General features: G+C 40.5%; 1 protein-coding gene across 2 annotated transcripts in view; it reads left to right on the forward strand.

Annotated features, from left to right (window-relative positions):
- The window catches only part of SLC4A4 (solute carrier family 4 member 4), a 246793-nt gene that overhangs the window by 44354 nt on the left and 184690 nt on the right, over positions 1 to 17749 (forward strand). For both annotated transcript variants that reach the window (XM_026653263.1, XM_026653265.1), the window contains exon 3: positions 934 to 1113. In XM_026653263.1, the coding sequence (XP_026509048.1) occupies positions 934 to 1113 (180 nt within the window). The remainder of the gene's footprint in view (positions 1 to 933; positions 1114 to 17749) is intronic.

Raw genomic sequence — 17749 nt, forward strand, 5'->3', positions numbered from 1 at the left:
TGGCGGGTGTGTCTGAAGTTTTTAAAAATAAGATGGTTGAGTTATCAGAGTACACAAGAAATGTCTGAATAATTTCCTAAAGTGTAAAGAATCTCTTTATTCTAGGCTGGTGTTGGAGGGGCAAGGAACTTGGAAAATAAAGAATCAAGAACTTTTTATCCAACTCAAAAAATGGACAAGTAGAATTTTATCCCATTGCTTAAAAAAAAAAAAAATAGGGCAATGGGAGTGAACATCTTTATATTTGAGAACAAGCATAAGCAATTTTAGGCCAAATTGTAATTTGTTTTTTAAAGTTTTGGAAAGTGTCGGATACTTAACAGACAGGAGCTTAAAAGAGAAGCCTCTTCCTCAGCCATAACACTGCTGCTCTGATGCAGTAATACACATGTATCTTAGTGCTTTTTCCCCCCCTCCAGATTTGGGCTATTACTTGGCATATTGGACACTGGTCCAGATATTCAACTGGTGTAAATCATCATAGATTGATTGACGTCAAGCTATGTTGGTTTGCACCAGATGAGTGGCCCAAAAAGTGTATTTGTTTTTAAAAAAACAAAAACAAAAAAACAAGTAGGTTCATGGGGAGAGTTCTTGAAGAGTGAGACTGCAGAAATACTGTTTTTTGTTTGTTTGTTTTTTTAAGAAAAATAGCCACAAATATTGAATAGCCAGCAATGAGTCTACACTTGCATGTACAGTCAGTTGTGATTTTTTTTTTTTTGAAAACTACTTGACCATAAAAGAAATAACTAACAAACCAAAACCCACAACCAAAGGGGGATTCAAAAGCTGCTAATTAATGTTTGAGTAAAGCAGCAAGTTGACCCCCTGTTTAGGGATACTCCTACAATGAAATGTGATATAAACTAGACTTCTTGGTATTTCTGCAAATTGCACGTGATGAAAATTAATGCTCCTATTGTTCCATAGGCCATCACACTGTCTACATCGGGGTCCATGTGCCTAAGAGCTATAGGAGAAGGAGACGCCACAGAAGAAAACCTGGGCTAAAGGAGAAGAAGGAAAGAGAAAAAATCTCTGAGTACTACTCCGACAAATCAGATGTAGAAAATGCGGATGAGACGAGCAGCGGCATCCTTAAACCACTCAGTGAGTACCGTCGCTTTCTGGCATTCCTTGTGATACTCTATTGATGTGCAGTGCTCTTGTCCTGAGCATTTAGAAAGAAACTGGATCCCTGAAAGAACATCACCAGCATGTGTTGCGGGGTCAGCATGTGTTTTATAAGTTGCCAGGGAATTGTTGTTTGGAAGAGACACCACCCAGGCACTCCAGGTGAGCGCTTCATCTTTGTTCACCGTCAGGTGTCATTGTTGAGTTAGACGTTGTCAGTGCAAATTGTCAAAACCAAGCTGATGTGGTGTGTGAGGAGACAGCAAGCAATTTGAAATCTAATTATCCATTCTGACTGATCCATTGCCACCCCTCCTCCTGCACACAGCATATGCACAGTCTCCCAGGGTACAAGGATAGTCACTTGCCCAGGGGGGTCAGCTAGAAATAGAGCTAGCAGTGGGATAACAGAAGAACCAAGCCCCCTGTCAGAGGCCGTAAGAAATGTTTTGACTTGGAATTGCAGAATTCTATACCATGGTGCATGCCTGCCTGCCTGCTTTAGTTGGAGGGAAGCAGCTGATAAACACCAGCTAATTACTATTTATTGAATTGACTTAAGAATAAGAGGTTTTTATAAACAAAAGTTGGAATGAAAATGTAACCTTAGTCGTATGAATTAGTTGTATCCTGATAGATTGGGCATCTGATTTGGGATATTCAGCTGGGGCTGGGAGTGTTAGAGATGAGACACCTGAATTGTCTAGTGGAGTACCTTCTCTCGAGTGCCTTTCTAGGGGACAGTCAGTGAAGCCTGATTCCCAGCCCCTTTAGCCATCTGCTCAACTGGCTGTAGGTTCATTATTCTGAAAAGTGGTTGCTTAAATAAGAGGCTGGGGAATTAGAGAACAGGAAGAGAGAGACTGTGATAAACTATTGAAAATGGTGTCACACTGTAGAAGTTTGACGATATGGGAAGAACATAAGGTGATAGTCTGCACTATATCTGCCTGCTTTCTTCACCCTGCCTTCCCAACCTCTCCAGTCTCCGAAGCATTCCTAAATAGATTTAACCCCACCAGTCCTAGTACAAAAACCTTTTGGCTACTATTCTGCCATTGACCCCTTCTATGATTTAAAAACTGGCCATTTAATTCTACTTTGTTTTCTGTCTGACTGTTCCTGAGCCATGATTACTTTGACTCTCAGACTATGACTACTTTAGTAGTCTCTTGTGCAGGACTTTGTCAGAGGCCTTTTGAAAATCTAAGTAGCTGGTTCTCTGTTACCTGCTATTCGACTATGGCACCAATTTTCAGAGCAGACCAGTTGCTCTCCGCAGTAGCGGGGAGAGGCAGCTGAAATGAACCCTAGCGATAGGAATCCTCCACAATCAGATTCTCAGGCCCACAGTATTCCATTCTGTTAAAGGTTCTCAGGGTAATATCCCCCCCTCTCCTTTCGTGTTAAGAAGCGTTCAACTTAAGTTATGGCCTTTAGGTAAGGATCAGTTGCAGTAGATGACTGAGAATATTAGAATTAAAGAGCTTAGGGATTTTGAATAGTAATTTTATGGAGGTAAATTAAGAAAGCTGACATGAAGTCTTTCATTTTTTTAAAAAAAGACAGTTGTCAGAGAGCAGGTGTCGTAAGAGGCTGAAGTAGATATTGGATCACAATCACACAGTAAGAGTAGGACAGAGTGGAGAGTTTTGATATGGATCACTGGAACAAAGGGGCACTACTGGTGGGTAGGTTGGGGTCTGAGAAGAAAGAAACTGGGAAATATAGAGCATCAATGTTTCCTCTGAATGAGAGGAATGTTGGAAATAAGACAGTGGAACAGGAGGTATCTCTAAAAATTGCTAGAGTGCAGAGAGTGGGTATTAGTATACCAGATCTGATTTTCATTTACGGTAACCCACCTTTACACTGCCAAATATATACAAAGGAGTGCCCTAGTATAGAAGAGAATCAGGCTGTGGACTGGCTTGCTTGATGCTTGTATGAAGCGAAATGTCATCAGAAGAGGAAAGAAAGGCGTTATGCACCAAGGTGAAAATGAAGTTACAAATCCACCGTGCAATTTGACACAGTTGAGCATAATAGTCTCTCTCTCTCTCCCTCTCTCTCTTAAAGAGGCCCAAGAATAGAATAGCAGGGGGTGATGCAGTTCACGGGATTAAGGGGCATTGGGACAGCAATACGGATGACACTTGCATAACACTGATTTGGATTGAGGCTGACTCTAACCAACTGTTATCCTTCACTGTAATACTAAAAATGTATTGTATTCACGCAATTTGGAAGAGGTTGAGTGACTCGGACCTGGTGAATGTAGTGTAGCAAATATTGGATTCATAGAGAAGATGATCTGTATGTATATGTAATGAGAGAATAAAATAAAAACTTTTTTCGGAAGCATTATGGTCAATGCTCATGTATAATTTGATTGGGTAATGTTTGAGATGTGGTGCATTGGAGACTGAACTGAAGGATAAGTGAATCTTGTGTTGTGAGAAGATTTATTTTCAGTGGAAACATTTAAAAATCACACTTTAATTTTAAAGAAACTCCAAAAAATTCTTACTTCTATTACAAGTAGATGAGGTTATTTTTTTAAAAAAATCTGTTTTTACTGCTTGCATTTCTCTAGTTTAGCCAATAAAATTGAATTGTCAGTGCAACTTACGTAGGTAGTTAGTTTGTAGTCTGTTTCATGTTCAGGTTTCCAGGCACTAGCACAGTACTGCTTGAGTTTTAGTAACTATTCGTTAAAATCGTTTCCAAGAATTAATGGAAATATTTCATAGAATAATGTCTGGAAGTGACCTCAAGAGGTCATCTAGTCCAGTCTCCTGCAGACCTAATAGTGTCTCTTTTAATAATTTCCTGTCCCTGATGGGCAAGTATCAAATTCAGCCTTAAATATCCCCACTAAAGGTGATTCTGTAACCTCCCTTGGCAAATGTCCTGAAATCTTGTCAGTTGGAGTTTGTGTGCAAATCTGCATTGAATCACCAGGTTGGGTTGCTGTACCATGCTGATGAACCCAGATAAAATGTCAGTGGAGACAGGCAAGAGATTGAACAAGTCCATAAATGTAGACCTCTTCTAAGGGCACCTTGTTAATTTAGAACTGATAGCGTGGCACAGCTGGATTTGGGAACTGTATCTAGTAATCTTTTTATCTATGTCCAGTTTCTGCGAACAACTCAAAATTTGTGAGAGACAGAAATGTACAGTCTTCAATTCTTCCAGCCACAGGAGGATTGCGTAGAAAGGATTTTTGTTTATATTATAAGTGATTTAGTGCTCATGAAAGGTGCCAACCTGATATCTCTGGTGCGGGAGGCCCTCTTTCCACAGAACTGGTACAGAATGGGCCTGATTAGTGTAAATTTTCCCCAACACAATCTCATCAATGTGCCCCAGCTCTGCAGGAACTACTTTTTAGAGATGAGAAGGCAAATCAGTCTCTGTGCTGAGGATTGCATCCTTAGCCTGTCTGTGCAGAATGTCAGTGAGGGCACCAATTGTGGTGTGGTTTCCTATCCGCCCAAAACTAGCCCAAGAACACCTAATTTCCAAAAATGACTTTCGCTAGCTACTGGCCTGAACCTCGTTGATATGTATGACCTCAAAAAGAGAGATGCTACACATTAACATAAGAACATAAGTTAAGTCTTTGAGCGATCCAGTCCCTGATATACACATGTTTTAACATTTTTTGGGGAAAATGTAACACTGAGTACAGTTTTGTGTTAAACAGGCTTTCAACTTCCTCTTCCCCCTTCCCTCAAACACGAACTTGATAATTAGAATGAAGAAACAGCTTTACACTAAAACAACTGAGAAATTCTGAATTTAGATTTCTAAATTTAAGTGCTACTGAAGCACATAGCCACCAAAGGGAGAAGGGTAGAACATTGAGACCACAATGGGAAATGCAAAACTATAGGGTGGGAATGTAAGTAATATTGTAACATTAAGAGCAGAAACAACAAGGAGTCCAGTGGCACCTTAAAGACTAACAGATTTATTTGGGCATAAGCTTTCGTGGGTAAAAAACCTCACCTTTCACCCATGAAAGCTTATGCCCAAATAAATCTGTTAGTCTTTAAGGTGCCACCGGACTCCTTGTTGTTTTTGTGGGTACAGACTAACACGGCTACCCCCTGATACTAAGAGCAGAAGTAATGTTGGGCAGAAATTTTAGGCTCATCAGATCCATCAATCCAGGCTGACCCATTTAATAGAGAGAAGGAAGGAATCCTGAATGGGTGGTGGTAGAGAAGCTGATGGCATTGTTGCCTGGAGCAAGCTTGACAATGGTAGTAGTCTTTCTGGATGCACAGAAATCTCAAGCCAAATTCTGCCCTCTAAAGTAATTAAGGCTGATTGTCTCTGCATGCAGCTGAGGGTAGAATGTTGCAAAGAACAAGATAAGGGAGGAATTGCTTGGGTGGAGTACTGATCCAGACCACCCCCCACTTCTCCACTAAAAGTGTTTGAAGACTTTTCTGGGAGGAGGGGCATCTCTGCTTATGCTTTCCTCCTTTCTTTTTAGTGGAGCCATAGTCTGATTGTTCTGTGGTTTCAGTTGGGTCACCTTGATATTTGTTTGAGATGGAAAAGGCCACTGAAATTCTTTCTCTGGCTGAGTGCCCTGGGAGTAGGGAGTATGAATGAGCTACATGTAAAAGCCACAAGCCAAATTGTGATGACCATATGTCTCTCTTTATTTTGAGGCTCTGATATCATAGTTTTTCCGAACAGAAATGTTCTGAATGTGATATGTAAACTATAGTTGAAGAGATTGACTTTAGCGACTGACAGCTTTGGCAGAAAGTAGAGTAGAAAGTTTAAAAGATTTTCTCAGTGATGAAAATTCTTACCTCTGTTTGGTTTGTCTCTCTGGTCGACATTATTTGAAAATAGTAAAACTATCCATCTGGACTGATGGATGTGAGTTTTACAGATACAATTTAAAGACATTTTCTTATGCAAAGGTCACTTGGGACTACCATGTGCGGAGGAGAGAGATCATCCTGAAATATGCAGCACTTTGCAAAACATCGTAGAAAGTTTTGCTATCTCGTAGTATAGAAGGATGGAGGTTAGTATTCTTGCAAGCTATTCAAGATAGCGCGTGGGATAATAAAACTCTGATCTCAGATAGGCATTACTGTAATACAGAAAATAAGTGTAGAATGTTATGCAGATAAATATGCAGAGTAAAACTGGAACCTCTATGTTCTTGATGATTTTAAAGCAAGATGTTTATTTCTGTGCTCTTACCATGCCTAAAGAATGAGAAATCAAGATTTAAAAAAACCTCTGATATATATTTGGTGTGTGGGGCAGGAATTAAATTCTCCCACTTTGATGCATATTGCTGGCTATAAATGACCTATATCCCTCAGCACCAAGAAACTAATGAAGGGAGCATGGCCTTCTTTTTTTTTTTTTTTTTTTTTTTGTATAAACAGTTTGAGCCTGATTCTGCATTGCTCTGCACTTTGTGTGGTGTACATTGACTCCCTACCATTTTGATTTGGGAAGATTTTATAGCCACTTCATACTGTTATAAATGACTATACAAAGCATAGGACACGTGGGAGTCCGAGCCCGAGTTCATTGTGTATACAGGGAAAGTGACAAGCAAATGGATTGTTGTTGGATCAGTGTTATCAAACTTTTTCCTCCCTGAAACACACATTTTCATGGACCATCTCTCTCCTTAACGCCCCCACGTTGCAATTTTACACCTTGCTTATGAAAACCACAGCATGGTTACACGAAAATGTAATTTTGGAACAGTGTTCATGAAATAAGATGTAAATAAATTTGCTTTTGATGATATGATCCAGCTGGCTTGTTACACATCCTCCTCCCATTATGTACACATGCTTTCCCCCCCCCCCCCTCCCCGGATGAGGGGCTTTTTTTTCCGTTTTTTTTTTTTTTCAGGGGTCTCTTTGTTTTTGCGTGGGCATGAGCTGAGTATATTGGTTTCAACCCAAAGGTCACTGAACCTAAAGTCTTGTTGTCCCGTTATATGCTTTTCCTACTGCCTTTGTGGTAAAACCAAAGGCAGGCGTGAAAATGTTGGCACTCGTGCAGGGCACTCGGGTTCTGGCCTGTAAGGCTTCAAAGCTCTCTTTGACCCCAAGTCAAATCGAAGGGGGCGAGAGAGGGATCGTGAAATTTTAACACTGTTTAATTTTGAGTGCAAATCGGCCAATTTTTCTAAAACTGTAGTATGATGCCTTCTGCCCCATGCTTTGCTAATGGTTAACGCTGATCGATTGCTGGTGCCCTATCACTCCCATTGCAGAAGATAATGAAGGGCCGTACTTGGTGCCTGACTTCAACTATTTGACTAGTCCCCCTGAAGTCAGTGGGGCAACTCATGGAATGTGACTAAGTACCTTGTTAAGCTGCAGTCTCTGCTTCTGTTAGATCAAGTTAGAAGAAGTTTTTATGATATGTAAACAGGTTCACCCTCTGCATATATGCCACACCGTGAACTTTTAAGTAGAACAGTGAGCCATATTCAAGAGTTGGGGTGAATCCTGTTCCACTATAAATATCCACTATGAAGCGTTATTTTATTGGAAGCCACTTACAAATCTGTGTGATTGCACACCTATCATCCTACTCCTGTTAGCACTTGTTCTGATATTGCACCTCTATTAAATGAGGTAACGAAATCTCAGCAGTAGACTTTTCAGAGGTGGGGAAATTGGGCACTCACATCTATATGAGCACATCTCTACATGTAGATGTGTGGTCACCAAGCAAACATGAATAAACTTGACTTTCAGTTTGGTTATGAATGCTCCCTGGGAATCAAGTTTTTTTTTTTTTTTTTTTTTACCCCTACCAAATTAGATTGGCAGTTTATGAAAAATATAATAACCTTGCTCCCATTTTTCTCATGACATACCATAGGCCGTAGCACCTGGGCTTCTCTTGTCAACCCTCAGAAATGTCCAAGAACTCTCTTTACAGTATGAAGAGAAACAAACACACACTCAGTGGCTTGCCAGAATTCCATACAAAAGCAGGCCTCAGCAAAGAGCCAAAAGGAGATAGGTTTAACAATTGCTGAATATGTAAGAGTATACCACAGAGCTCCACCTTTCATTCATTACATGAGTTTCCTGTTACAAATGTGCTTAACATTATTGCATGCCTATCAGTGAAGTGAGGATAATATGGCACACCTAGTTTGTGACTATCGCATGCAACCCACTTGTTAACTTGTGGCATGTTAGCCTGTCAAACGCACATCATTTTTTGCATTTTTCCCACCCTCTCCTTCTCCCCCACCCTCATTTGCATGCAACAGGCCAAACAATGCTCCCTTACAGCTTTCTCTTGAAACTCTCATTCTCAAAGCCGGTAGATCTGATTTGACAGTGTGTCCAAAAGAATAGAGCGCAATTTTGGCCAGTGATTACAAGTTCTCATTTTTGGAAAATCATCTATGTCGAGCGATAACTAACTGTGATCAAATTCATCATTCAGTTTAGCAGTTATGACTGTCATCTTCCAGCACCGATATAAACGTGTCCCAATTAAGATGATATTCTGTGTACAGTTGCATGAGGGCTAACCTTAGGAGTGAAAATGTTCTTTACCAGTTGACGGAAGGTGCTCTGATCCCAATTTACTTGTAAATATAGCCTCAGCTATTGACTGAATCAAAGGGGGTACAGATATGGCTCTGCCTATGGGAGAGGTTTCCAGAAGACCCAGTGACAGATAAAGGAGCGTATGAAATGAGATGCATTGCCTTATTGGTATGCTCCTCTTTCTTTCTTGTTTTATTAAAAGAAAAAAAAAATCTCTCGACCCTTCGGGTGTGGGTTAGGTGGAGCATTTTGTTGAGAGAGCAAACGTAAAATAAACGTGCCATTTCAGTAAAGTGCCATATGAGGTTTGTGCTGTGTTTAGATAGAGTGCAGCTTTCAAAATGAAGTTGTTGATTAGGTCTGGGTGGACAGATGAGTGGCTTAAATCTGAACACTGTACTTATGGGTTGTTTCCATTTTGGGAAAAGGTACCTCTTTTTACATGAACCCAATTCAGCTTCTGGTAATATTTGGATCAGCATACTGTCTGTGTAGCCATTGTTACCTTCGGTAATGATAGCAAAGGGTCATTCAAAGTCTGGGTTAATGTGCAGCTTTTAACATTTCTGATTCAAAATGCAGCTTTCCCTCTAAAGTAAATTCTGTATAATCTGATTATGGTAGTAAACTAGAACTCCAGAGAATCTTGCTTTCATGAACCCTGCTATAAATTTTGGTGTGGATGTTGATGCTAGCCAGTTAGTACCTGCCTCTAGACGATGCTCAGTAAAACAAACATTTCACATGGAGAGAGAATGATAAATACGTGGAATAGTGATCCTGGAACATCTCTCAGCACCACTTTTGAAAGCTGGTTGATCTGCACTTGGTTTATCCATAAATCTGGAGAGCGAAAAGATTTTTGTGGTAAGTAATCTCATAGCATGACTCCACCATACTGATTTGTTAAAGTGAAGGGCTATTGTCCTCTTTAATCCAAATAAAATAGTTTGCTCATTGATCCTGGCTAATGTGATCCTTTGGTATTTAACTCTCATTGCTTGCTACTTTGACATGGGAGCTTTGGCTCCTGCTTCTGGAACTGGGTGGTTATGATGTGAGAATGTGTCATTATTATCCTTGGTTGTCTTGACCATGTGCTTTGCTTTTGTTTAACAAAGAAATTGTTTGATACTTTCAAGGTTTTAAGAGACACTTTTTCCACCTAGTGTCAGTCTCTAAATAATTATAGACACCAAAGAAATGTAGGACTGGAAGGGACCTCAAGAGGTCAGCTAGTCCAGTCCCATGCACTTCTGGCCGGCTAAGTATTATCCGGACCATCCCTGACAGGTGTTTGTTTAACCTGTTCTTAAAAACCTCCAATGATGGAGATTCCACAACCTCCCTAAGAAATTTGATCCAGTGCTTAACTACCCTTACAGTTAGGAAGTTTGTCATAATGTCTAAGCTAAAACTCCCTTGCTGTAATTTAAGCCCATTACTTCTTGTCCTCTCCTTGGTGGTTAAGGAAACCAATTTATCACTCTCCCCTTTAAAACAACCTTATACGTACTTGTTTTTATATCCCCCCTCGGTCTTCTCTTCTCCAGACTAAACAAACCCAATATTTTCAATCTTTCCTAAGAGGTCATGTTTTTTAGACCTTTAATCATTTGTGTTGCTCTCCTCTGGACTTTCTCCAGTTTGTCCCAAAGTGTGGTGCCCTGAACTAGACACAGTACTCCAGGTGAGGCCTTATCAGGGCTGAGTAGAGTGGAATAATTGCTTACAATACTCCTGCTAATACATCCCAGAATGAAGTTCACTTTTTTTGCAACAGTATTACATTGTTGACTTATATTTTAGTTTGTGATCTACAATAACCCCCAGTCATTCCCCATTTTGTATTTGTGCAGCTGGTTATTCCTTCCTAAGTGTAGTATTTTGCATATGTCCTTATTGAATTTCATCCCATCTATTTCAGACCATTTCTCCAGCTTGTCAAGATCATTGTGAACCTGTCCTCCAAAGTGCTTGCAACCACTCCAAGTGTGGTATCATCTGCAAACTTCATAAATGTCAGAGAAAACATTTATAAAGAAATAGACTAGAACTGGACGCAGGGCAGATCCCTGTGGGACCCCACTTGATAAGCCCTTCCAGCTTGATTGTGAAGCATTGGTGACAACTTTCCGAATACAACCATTTTACAACCAGTTGTGCCACCCACCTTCTAGTAGGTTCATCTAGCCTATACTTTTCTAGATTATGAGAAGGTCATGAGAGACCATATCAAAAGCCTTACTAAAGTTGAGATATTTCACATCTACTGCTTCCCCCCACATCTGCAAGGCTTGTTGCCCTGTCAAAGAAGAATATTAGGTTTTTTGACCTGATTTGTTCTTGACAATCCATGTTGACTGTTACTTATGTAAATTTTTTTTTTTTTTGGTACTAACAAATTGTTTGTTTGCTCCATTATCTTTCTGGGTACCAAAATTAAGCTTGACTAGTTTATAATTCCCTGGTTGTCCTTATTCCCCTGTTTAGGTAGGTACTATATTTACCCTTTTTTAAAGTCCTCTGGAAATGTGGAGACTGGTGCTCCCTAGGTACCTAAATCATTTGAAAGTTGGGGGGAATTTATTTTTTAACTGGTGTAACATAGAATCATAGAATATTAGGGTTGGAAGGGACCTTAGGAGGTCATCTTAGTCCAACCCCCTGCTCAAAGCAGGACTAACACCAACTAAATTGAGAACACTGTTATTGACACAAGATTTCAAATATACCACTCCATGCTCAGTATTATTTAAAAATCATACTAGATTGACAGCCCTAGATTATGCGTTAACATTTGTACATACGTATGTACCTCTGTATACTCCCTTGTACTCGCACTCTTTTGTCAATGTACCTTGCCCTCTGATCTGGAAGAGATCACCTATAGGGTTGAAATACTGGTTTATTCTCTGTGGCCCTGATTCTGCAAAGCACTCCAGCATATGCTTAAGTCACACTGAAGTTTATGAATCTTAAGCTCGCATTTAAAGTTAAGCACGTACTTTAGTGCTTTGTTGAGTCGAGCCTTAAGCTAATTTGCTCCTTTATTTCTGAGACTCCCAGCAAAGGTTCCAGCATAAGTCTGTTCGCTTTATGCTTTAGTTTCTGTTGGACATCTCACTTTTTTGGTTCCTTTTGCTCAACCTTGCTTTTTGTAAACAGTCTCCTGACCTTAAGTAGGCTGTGAAATATTTCACTTAGTAAATACATAACTTAAACAAAGGACTGAAATATGGAAGTCTGGCTCAAAATAAATGTAAAGTATAAAAAATAGAGAACTGTATTAAGGTCGAAGAACATAGGAATGGCCGTGCTGGGTTAGACCAATGGTCCATCAAGCCCAGTATCCTGTCTTGCGACAGTGGCTAATGCCAGATGTTTCAAAGGGAGTGAACAGAACAAGCCAATCATCAAGTGATCCATCCTCTGTTGTGTTGTCCAATCCCAGCATCTGGAAATCAGAGGCTTAAGAATACCCACAGCTTGGGGTTGCATCCTTGACCACCTTGGCTAATAGCCATTGATGGACCTACCCTCCAACATCCACTGGCAATGAGTTCTACAGGATTGACTGTGCGTTGTCGTCTTTTGTTTGTTTTAAACCTGCTGCCTATTAATTTCATTGGGTGACCTCTGTGGTATGTGAAGGAGTAAAAAACACTTTTTCTCCACACCACTTTCTCCCCCCTTAGTTGGCTCTTTTCCAAGCTGAACAATCCCAGCCTTTTTAATCTCTCCTCATACGAAAGCTGTTCCATACCCTTGATCATTTTTGTTGCCCTTCTCTGCACCTTTTCCATTTCTAATAATCTTTTTTGAGATGAGGCAACCAGAACTGTATGTAGTATTCAAGGTACAGGTGAATCATGGATTTATATAGTGGCATTATGATATTTACTGTCTTATTAGCTGTCCATTTCGTAATGGTTCTTAACAGTCTGTTAGCTTTTTGACTTCCTCTATATATTGAGCTCATGGTTTCAGAGAACTGTCCAGAATGACTCCAAGATCTTTCTTGAGTGATACCAGCTAATTTAGACTCCATTATTTTGTATGTGTAGTATGTGTTTTATGTTTTCCAATGTGCATTACTTTGCATTTATCAACATTTGAATTTCATCTGCCATTTTGTTGCCCAGTCACCTAAGTTTTGTAGATCCCTTTGTAACTCTTTACAGTCTGCTTTGGATTTAACTATCTTGAGTAGTTTTGTATCACCTGCAGCCTTTGCCACCTCACTGTTTACCCCTTTTTCCAGATCATTTATAAATATGTTGAACAGCACAGGTTTCAGTACAGATCCCTAGGAACACCACTATTTATCTCTCTTCATTCTGAAAACTGACCATTTAGTCCTACCCTTTGTTTCCTATCTTTCAACCAGATACTAATCCAGGAGAGGACCTTCCCTCTTATCCCATGACAGCTTACTTTGCTTAAAGGCCTTTGGTGAGGGACCTTGTCAAAGACTTTCTGAAAATCTAAGTACGCTATATCCACTGGATCACCCTTGTCCACATGCTTGTTGACCCTTTCAAAGAATTGTAATAGACTGGTGAGGCATTTCCCTTTGCAAAAATCATGTTGACTCTTCCCCAACAAATCGTGTTCATCTATGTATCTGATAATTCTCTTCTTTACTCTAGTTTCAACCAATTTGCCGGGTACTGAAGTTAGGCTTACCGGCCTGTAATTGCTGGCATCACCTCTGGAGCCCATTTCCATAGTATCCTAGCTCTATTGTAGCCGATACTATCATGGGAACTTAAGATCCAGTAAGTTACTTACTAAAGAAATCCTAGGCAAACGATAGGCAATGAATCACTGTTCGTGAACTTAATTATAAACTTTTTTTTTTAAGGTGAGCTGGTGGCCCACACAGGAAGCCTTGGCAGGCCACATTTCACCCGCAGGCCACCTATTGAATATCACTGTTGTGAGGAAGCTCTGTTTGTAGATCCTACACCATGTATATAAATACCTGCTCACTCACCTGAACTTGTGTAGATTGTTTCTCACTAAAAAACAGTGAGGAAAAAGAAGCTCAGAGAATCTCCTTGAGCACACATGGAAGTCAACACTGCAATGAAATTTAGTATTTATTTCAAAGAGTCACTCTAAAGTAAAAGGAGAACCTCTGCAACTGCATAGGTGCATCTTTCTCTAACATAAAGAGGTTGTCTAAAGCTGCTTAGAGAGAGGCAGGTTAAGGGGTAAAGTGCTGGTGAGGTGGTCAGAGGTGCATGGTAAATACAGATGTATCACATGGACATCACCATCACGTACAGATAAAACCATAGTGTATCATATGAAGTAGATATTATGTAATGGAATGAGAATTCTTTAATTTTATTTACTGCAAATCTCACTAGGCAGAATCGGACTTACTGCTTTTTGGCTCTGGATATGTTACCCTACACAGTAGAGATGTTCCCTTCAGGGTTTGATTGATTTTTTTTTTTAAGGCAGGACCCCACCCTGCAGTTATACCGCAATTTTCATAAGGGGGGGAGGGATAGCTCAGTGGTTTGAGCGTTGGCCTGCTAAACCCAGGGTTGTGAGTTCAATCCTTGAGGGGGCCATTTAGGGATCAGGGGAGGGGAACCATCAGGGACAGTACTTGGTCCTGCTAGTGAAGGCAGGGGACTGGACTCAATGATCTTTCAAGGTCCCTTCCAGTTCTATGAGATAGGTATATCTCCACCCACTGCCTTCTCCGTGGTAGATGTCGTCATTCCATGCCAAAGAGTCAGTTAAGAGCTGTGGAAAACAGGAATGTTAGGATATTCTCTTGCCCTATTGAAACTGAGGGGCTGAGAAGCTTGAGCCTTCGTTTGAGAGACAAGGTGAGTGAGGCAATCTCTTTTATTGGACCAACTTCTGTTGGAGAGAGAGACAAGCTCTTGAGCTTACACAGAGCTCTTCTTGAGGTCTCAGTGGAAGCTTGAAAGCTCGTCTCTTTCACCAGCAGATGTTGGTCCAATAAAAGATATTACCTCACCCATCTTGTCTCTCTAATCCCTGGGACTCACACAGCTACAACACTGAGCCTTTCTTTGGCATTGTTGTTTCAAGAGCCTAACCTTTACATACGTGTAAAGAGATGGCTTAAAGGAGAGAACCAGAGGAAAATGTGAGGGAGCAGGGTAAGCAGACTGTGAGAGGAGTTTGAAAGTAATAAAAAGGTGGGTATTTTGGCGGGAGAAAACCAAGTTTCAGTAAAACAAAAGGAAAACAAATCTTTTAACTTGCTACCTCAAACCGCTGTCCTCCTGAGAGAGTGACTCAGGCCAGTATTCCATACCTTCCTTTGGCCCTGTGACTGGATGAGGCCCTGCCCAGGTACAAGGTGGACCTGACTATGAAGTGCCTTCCTGGGAAAGTCTTTCTTTTTTTTTCTCCTGGCAAGAGCACGGTTTCTCTCACTAGGAGCTGTGTAAAGAAAATGCTGTCTGCAAAAACTTTTTTTTTTTTTTTTTTTAAGTAAACCTGTATTTATAGACATCATCCAGGTTGGCGGATGGCTTCTTATTGCATACTGTATGTATTTAAGCATCTGCACTCACATTATACCTTGTTCATGCTTACATCTTGCTAAATAAGGTCATCACTGATTCTTAATTTTTTTTATGCATGCCAGTATTTTAAGCACAGATTATTGCAAACCCAAAGGGTGATGTTTGTTTTTATTTTAATTTTTTTTGTAATGCGAAACTTATGCATGTTGAAGGGTATATGCTAATGAGCACTGTTCCTTGAGACTAGAACAATGGATGCCAGTCTGCGATCCAGTGACATTGAGGAAACTGGACTAGAGGAGTAGGCAGCTGCTTTTTGTTCAGTATTTCCGGGTAAGAGAACAGTGCAGCTTTTCATCAGTGCCAAGAATGTTCACTGCCCAGTCACTCTTCCCCCCATTATGCTTTCCTCGTCTCACACTAATGGATTTTCTAAAGTAATTATTTCAGTGCATTTTAATATTTGGGTTTATAAAGTGAGGGTTCATGGCCTCCAGCCATTCACTGCTTGATTTGAGCAGCTGGAAAGTGAGCTAATATGGTGGATGTTGGTGGAAGGGAGGTGTGATTTCCACCCCTCTATTCCCCAAATTCCAGGTTTTGGGTATATATGTTACACAATATGTCTAGAAGATTGTGCCGCCCTGTTGGACTGTGGGGACGTGTGTGTACCCACACCCCTACCTGAAGTGATCTTTCTTGGCTGTGGTGGTGGTCACTCAGGAAAATAGCTAATATTTCTGGATTTCAGTTTTGGAGGATTAGCCATTTTCCTGTCCAGAATGAACAGGCTCATTATGAATCCCTCACCTCACCCTGAAATGAAGTCCCTAGGTCAGCCATCTTAAATTGTCTTTGAGAAGGGGGGGATGCCAACATATATTAGTCCTCAAACCAGTACTGACCGTGTTACAATCACAAAAGGGGCTCCTTCTGTCTCCCTGTTGTAATGGCCGGTGGGATTGAACCTGGGATCTCCGAAGCTTAGTGTATGAACCTCTACTGCATGAGCTAAAAGCTGTAGCCCTCTTAGCTAAGGCTGTAGCAGACTCATCAATCTCTAGATGGTCTAGGTGCCACTAGAGGGGGACAGAGCACCACACCAAGCAGTCATGGGTTACACTATCACCAGGTGACCCTTTGGCAAGTTATGAACGCCTGGTGTTGAAAGTCTTCAGAGGGACAGTTATGTGAAGGATCTTGTGTAAGAGAAAACAAATCTCATTCTAATCTAGTATCATTTCCCACATTATCCTCACTGCTTGTCATTCTTTATAGATAGTGCCTCACATCTGACACTGGGCAGGCCTCTGCTTTGGGAAAGAAAACAGAAGCGGTACAGACTCCTTGCTGCCAGCTGAATGCTGCATGGCACACGGGAGCCAAATACTTTTGTCCCTTCAACTTTCAGTTCCTTGTAACATCTATTGTACTTCCCTTTGGCCTGAGCATTGCAAATTCTTGTGGCGATGAGGGCAAGTGGCAAGCAGCTATGGTTACTAATTTGTGTGTTGAATTCTTTCGTCAGCTGAAAATTCCCAACTTGCCTCCAAAGCTAATTTTGTCTCCACAGTATCAGTACGTTTTTTTTCTCTCCAACAGTAGCCTCGTGTTATTTTTTTTCTACCATACTCACTCCATTAGAACAGGAATTTCCTTAGAAACTAGATGAATATTAAGTCACAAAACCAAACTGGCTTAATATTATGGCTTTGGGCTTTTTCCTCAAAAGAGCCAAGAAATTCACAGTTCAAGCTGAAATCCTATCCTCAAACTTCATTCCATTATGCCAGAGGATTGTGTTTCAGCTTAATGTGCTATCCCCCAGTGTTTGTGTTCGCCTACTTAACTGTGTTGGTGCTAGTTGGTTCCCCAGTAAGCTTTCGTGCTTATGAGGAATTAATAATGCGAGTGTCTGTCTCATATAAGAATTCTAATACCTTTGCTATCTATAGGACTTCAGTATTCCCAGATGTATTATGTAGTCAAGGTAGTGTATGTAATGCTAGAAAGATACTTTTGATTTGGGGATCGGAAAAAAGAGAGAACATTGTGGCTTTGCTGTCATGACGTAATATCAGATGAATAGAGCTGGAATGCTATGAATACTTTGCAAGGGAGCTTCGTCACCTGTACGCTAGCAAGAACAAGTTGTGCTGGTCTGGGTTCCGTTTGTAAAGCTTTCTGTGTGGAAATGCACAGAAGCGAAAGTAGACGAAGGAAGGAATGTGGTCACTTTATTCTCAGTAGAAAAGACAATCTGCTTTTGATAAAGATCATTTATAAGGGACACTATGAACTCAGAACCTTTAAAGGCACAGTGTCAACTGCTTAGATCCATTTTTTTAGCTTCCCTCTTATGATCTTTTCCCTTTCAAAAAGAATTCACAATCATCAGTGTAGTAAGGTCATTGGAGAAAGTGCAATTGATTATACACTTGCAGCTGCAGTATTGCCAGCCCTGATTGCTCAAAAATGAGTTATTACATCAAAAAATCATGAGAT

The sequence above is a fragment of the Terrapene carolina genome, unplaced genomic scaffold, assembly GCF_002925995.2.
Source record: "Terrapene carolina triunguis isolate 2854851 unplaced genomic scaffold, T_m_triunguis-2.0 Scaffold136, whole genome shotgun sequence".
NCBI lineage: Eukaryota > Metazoa > Chordata > Testudines > Emydidae > Terrapene > Terrapene triunguis.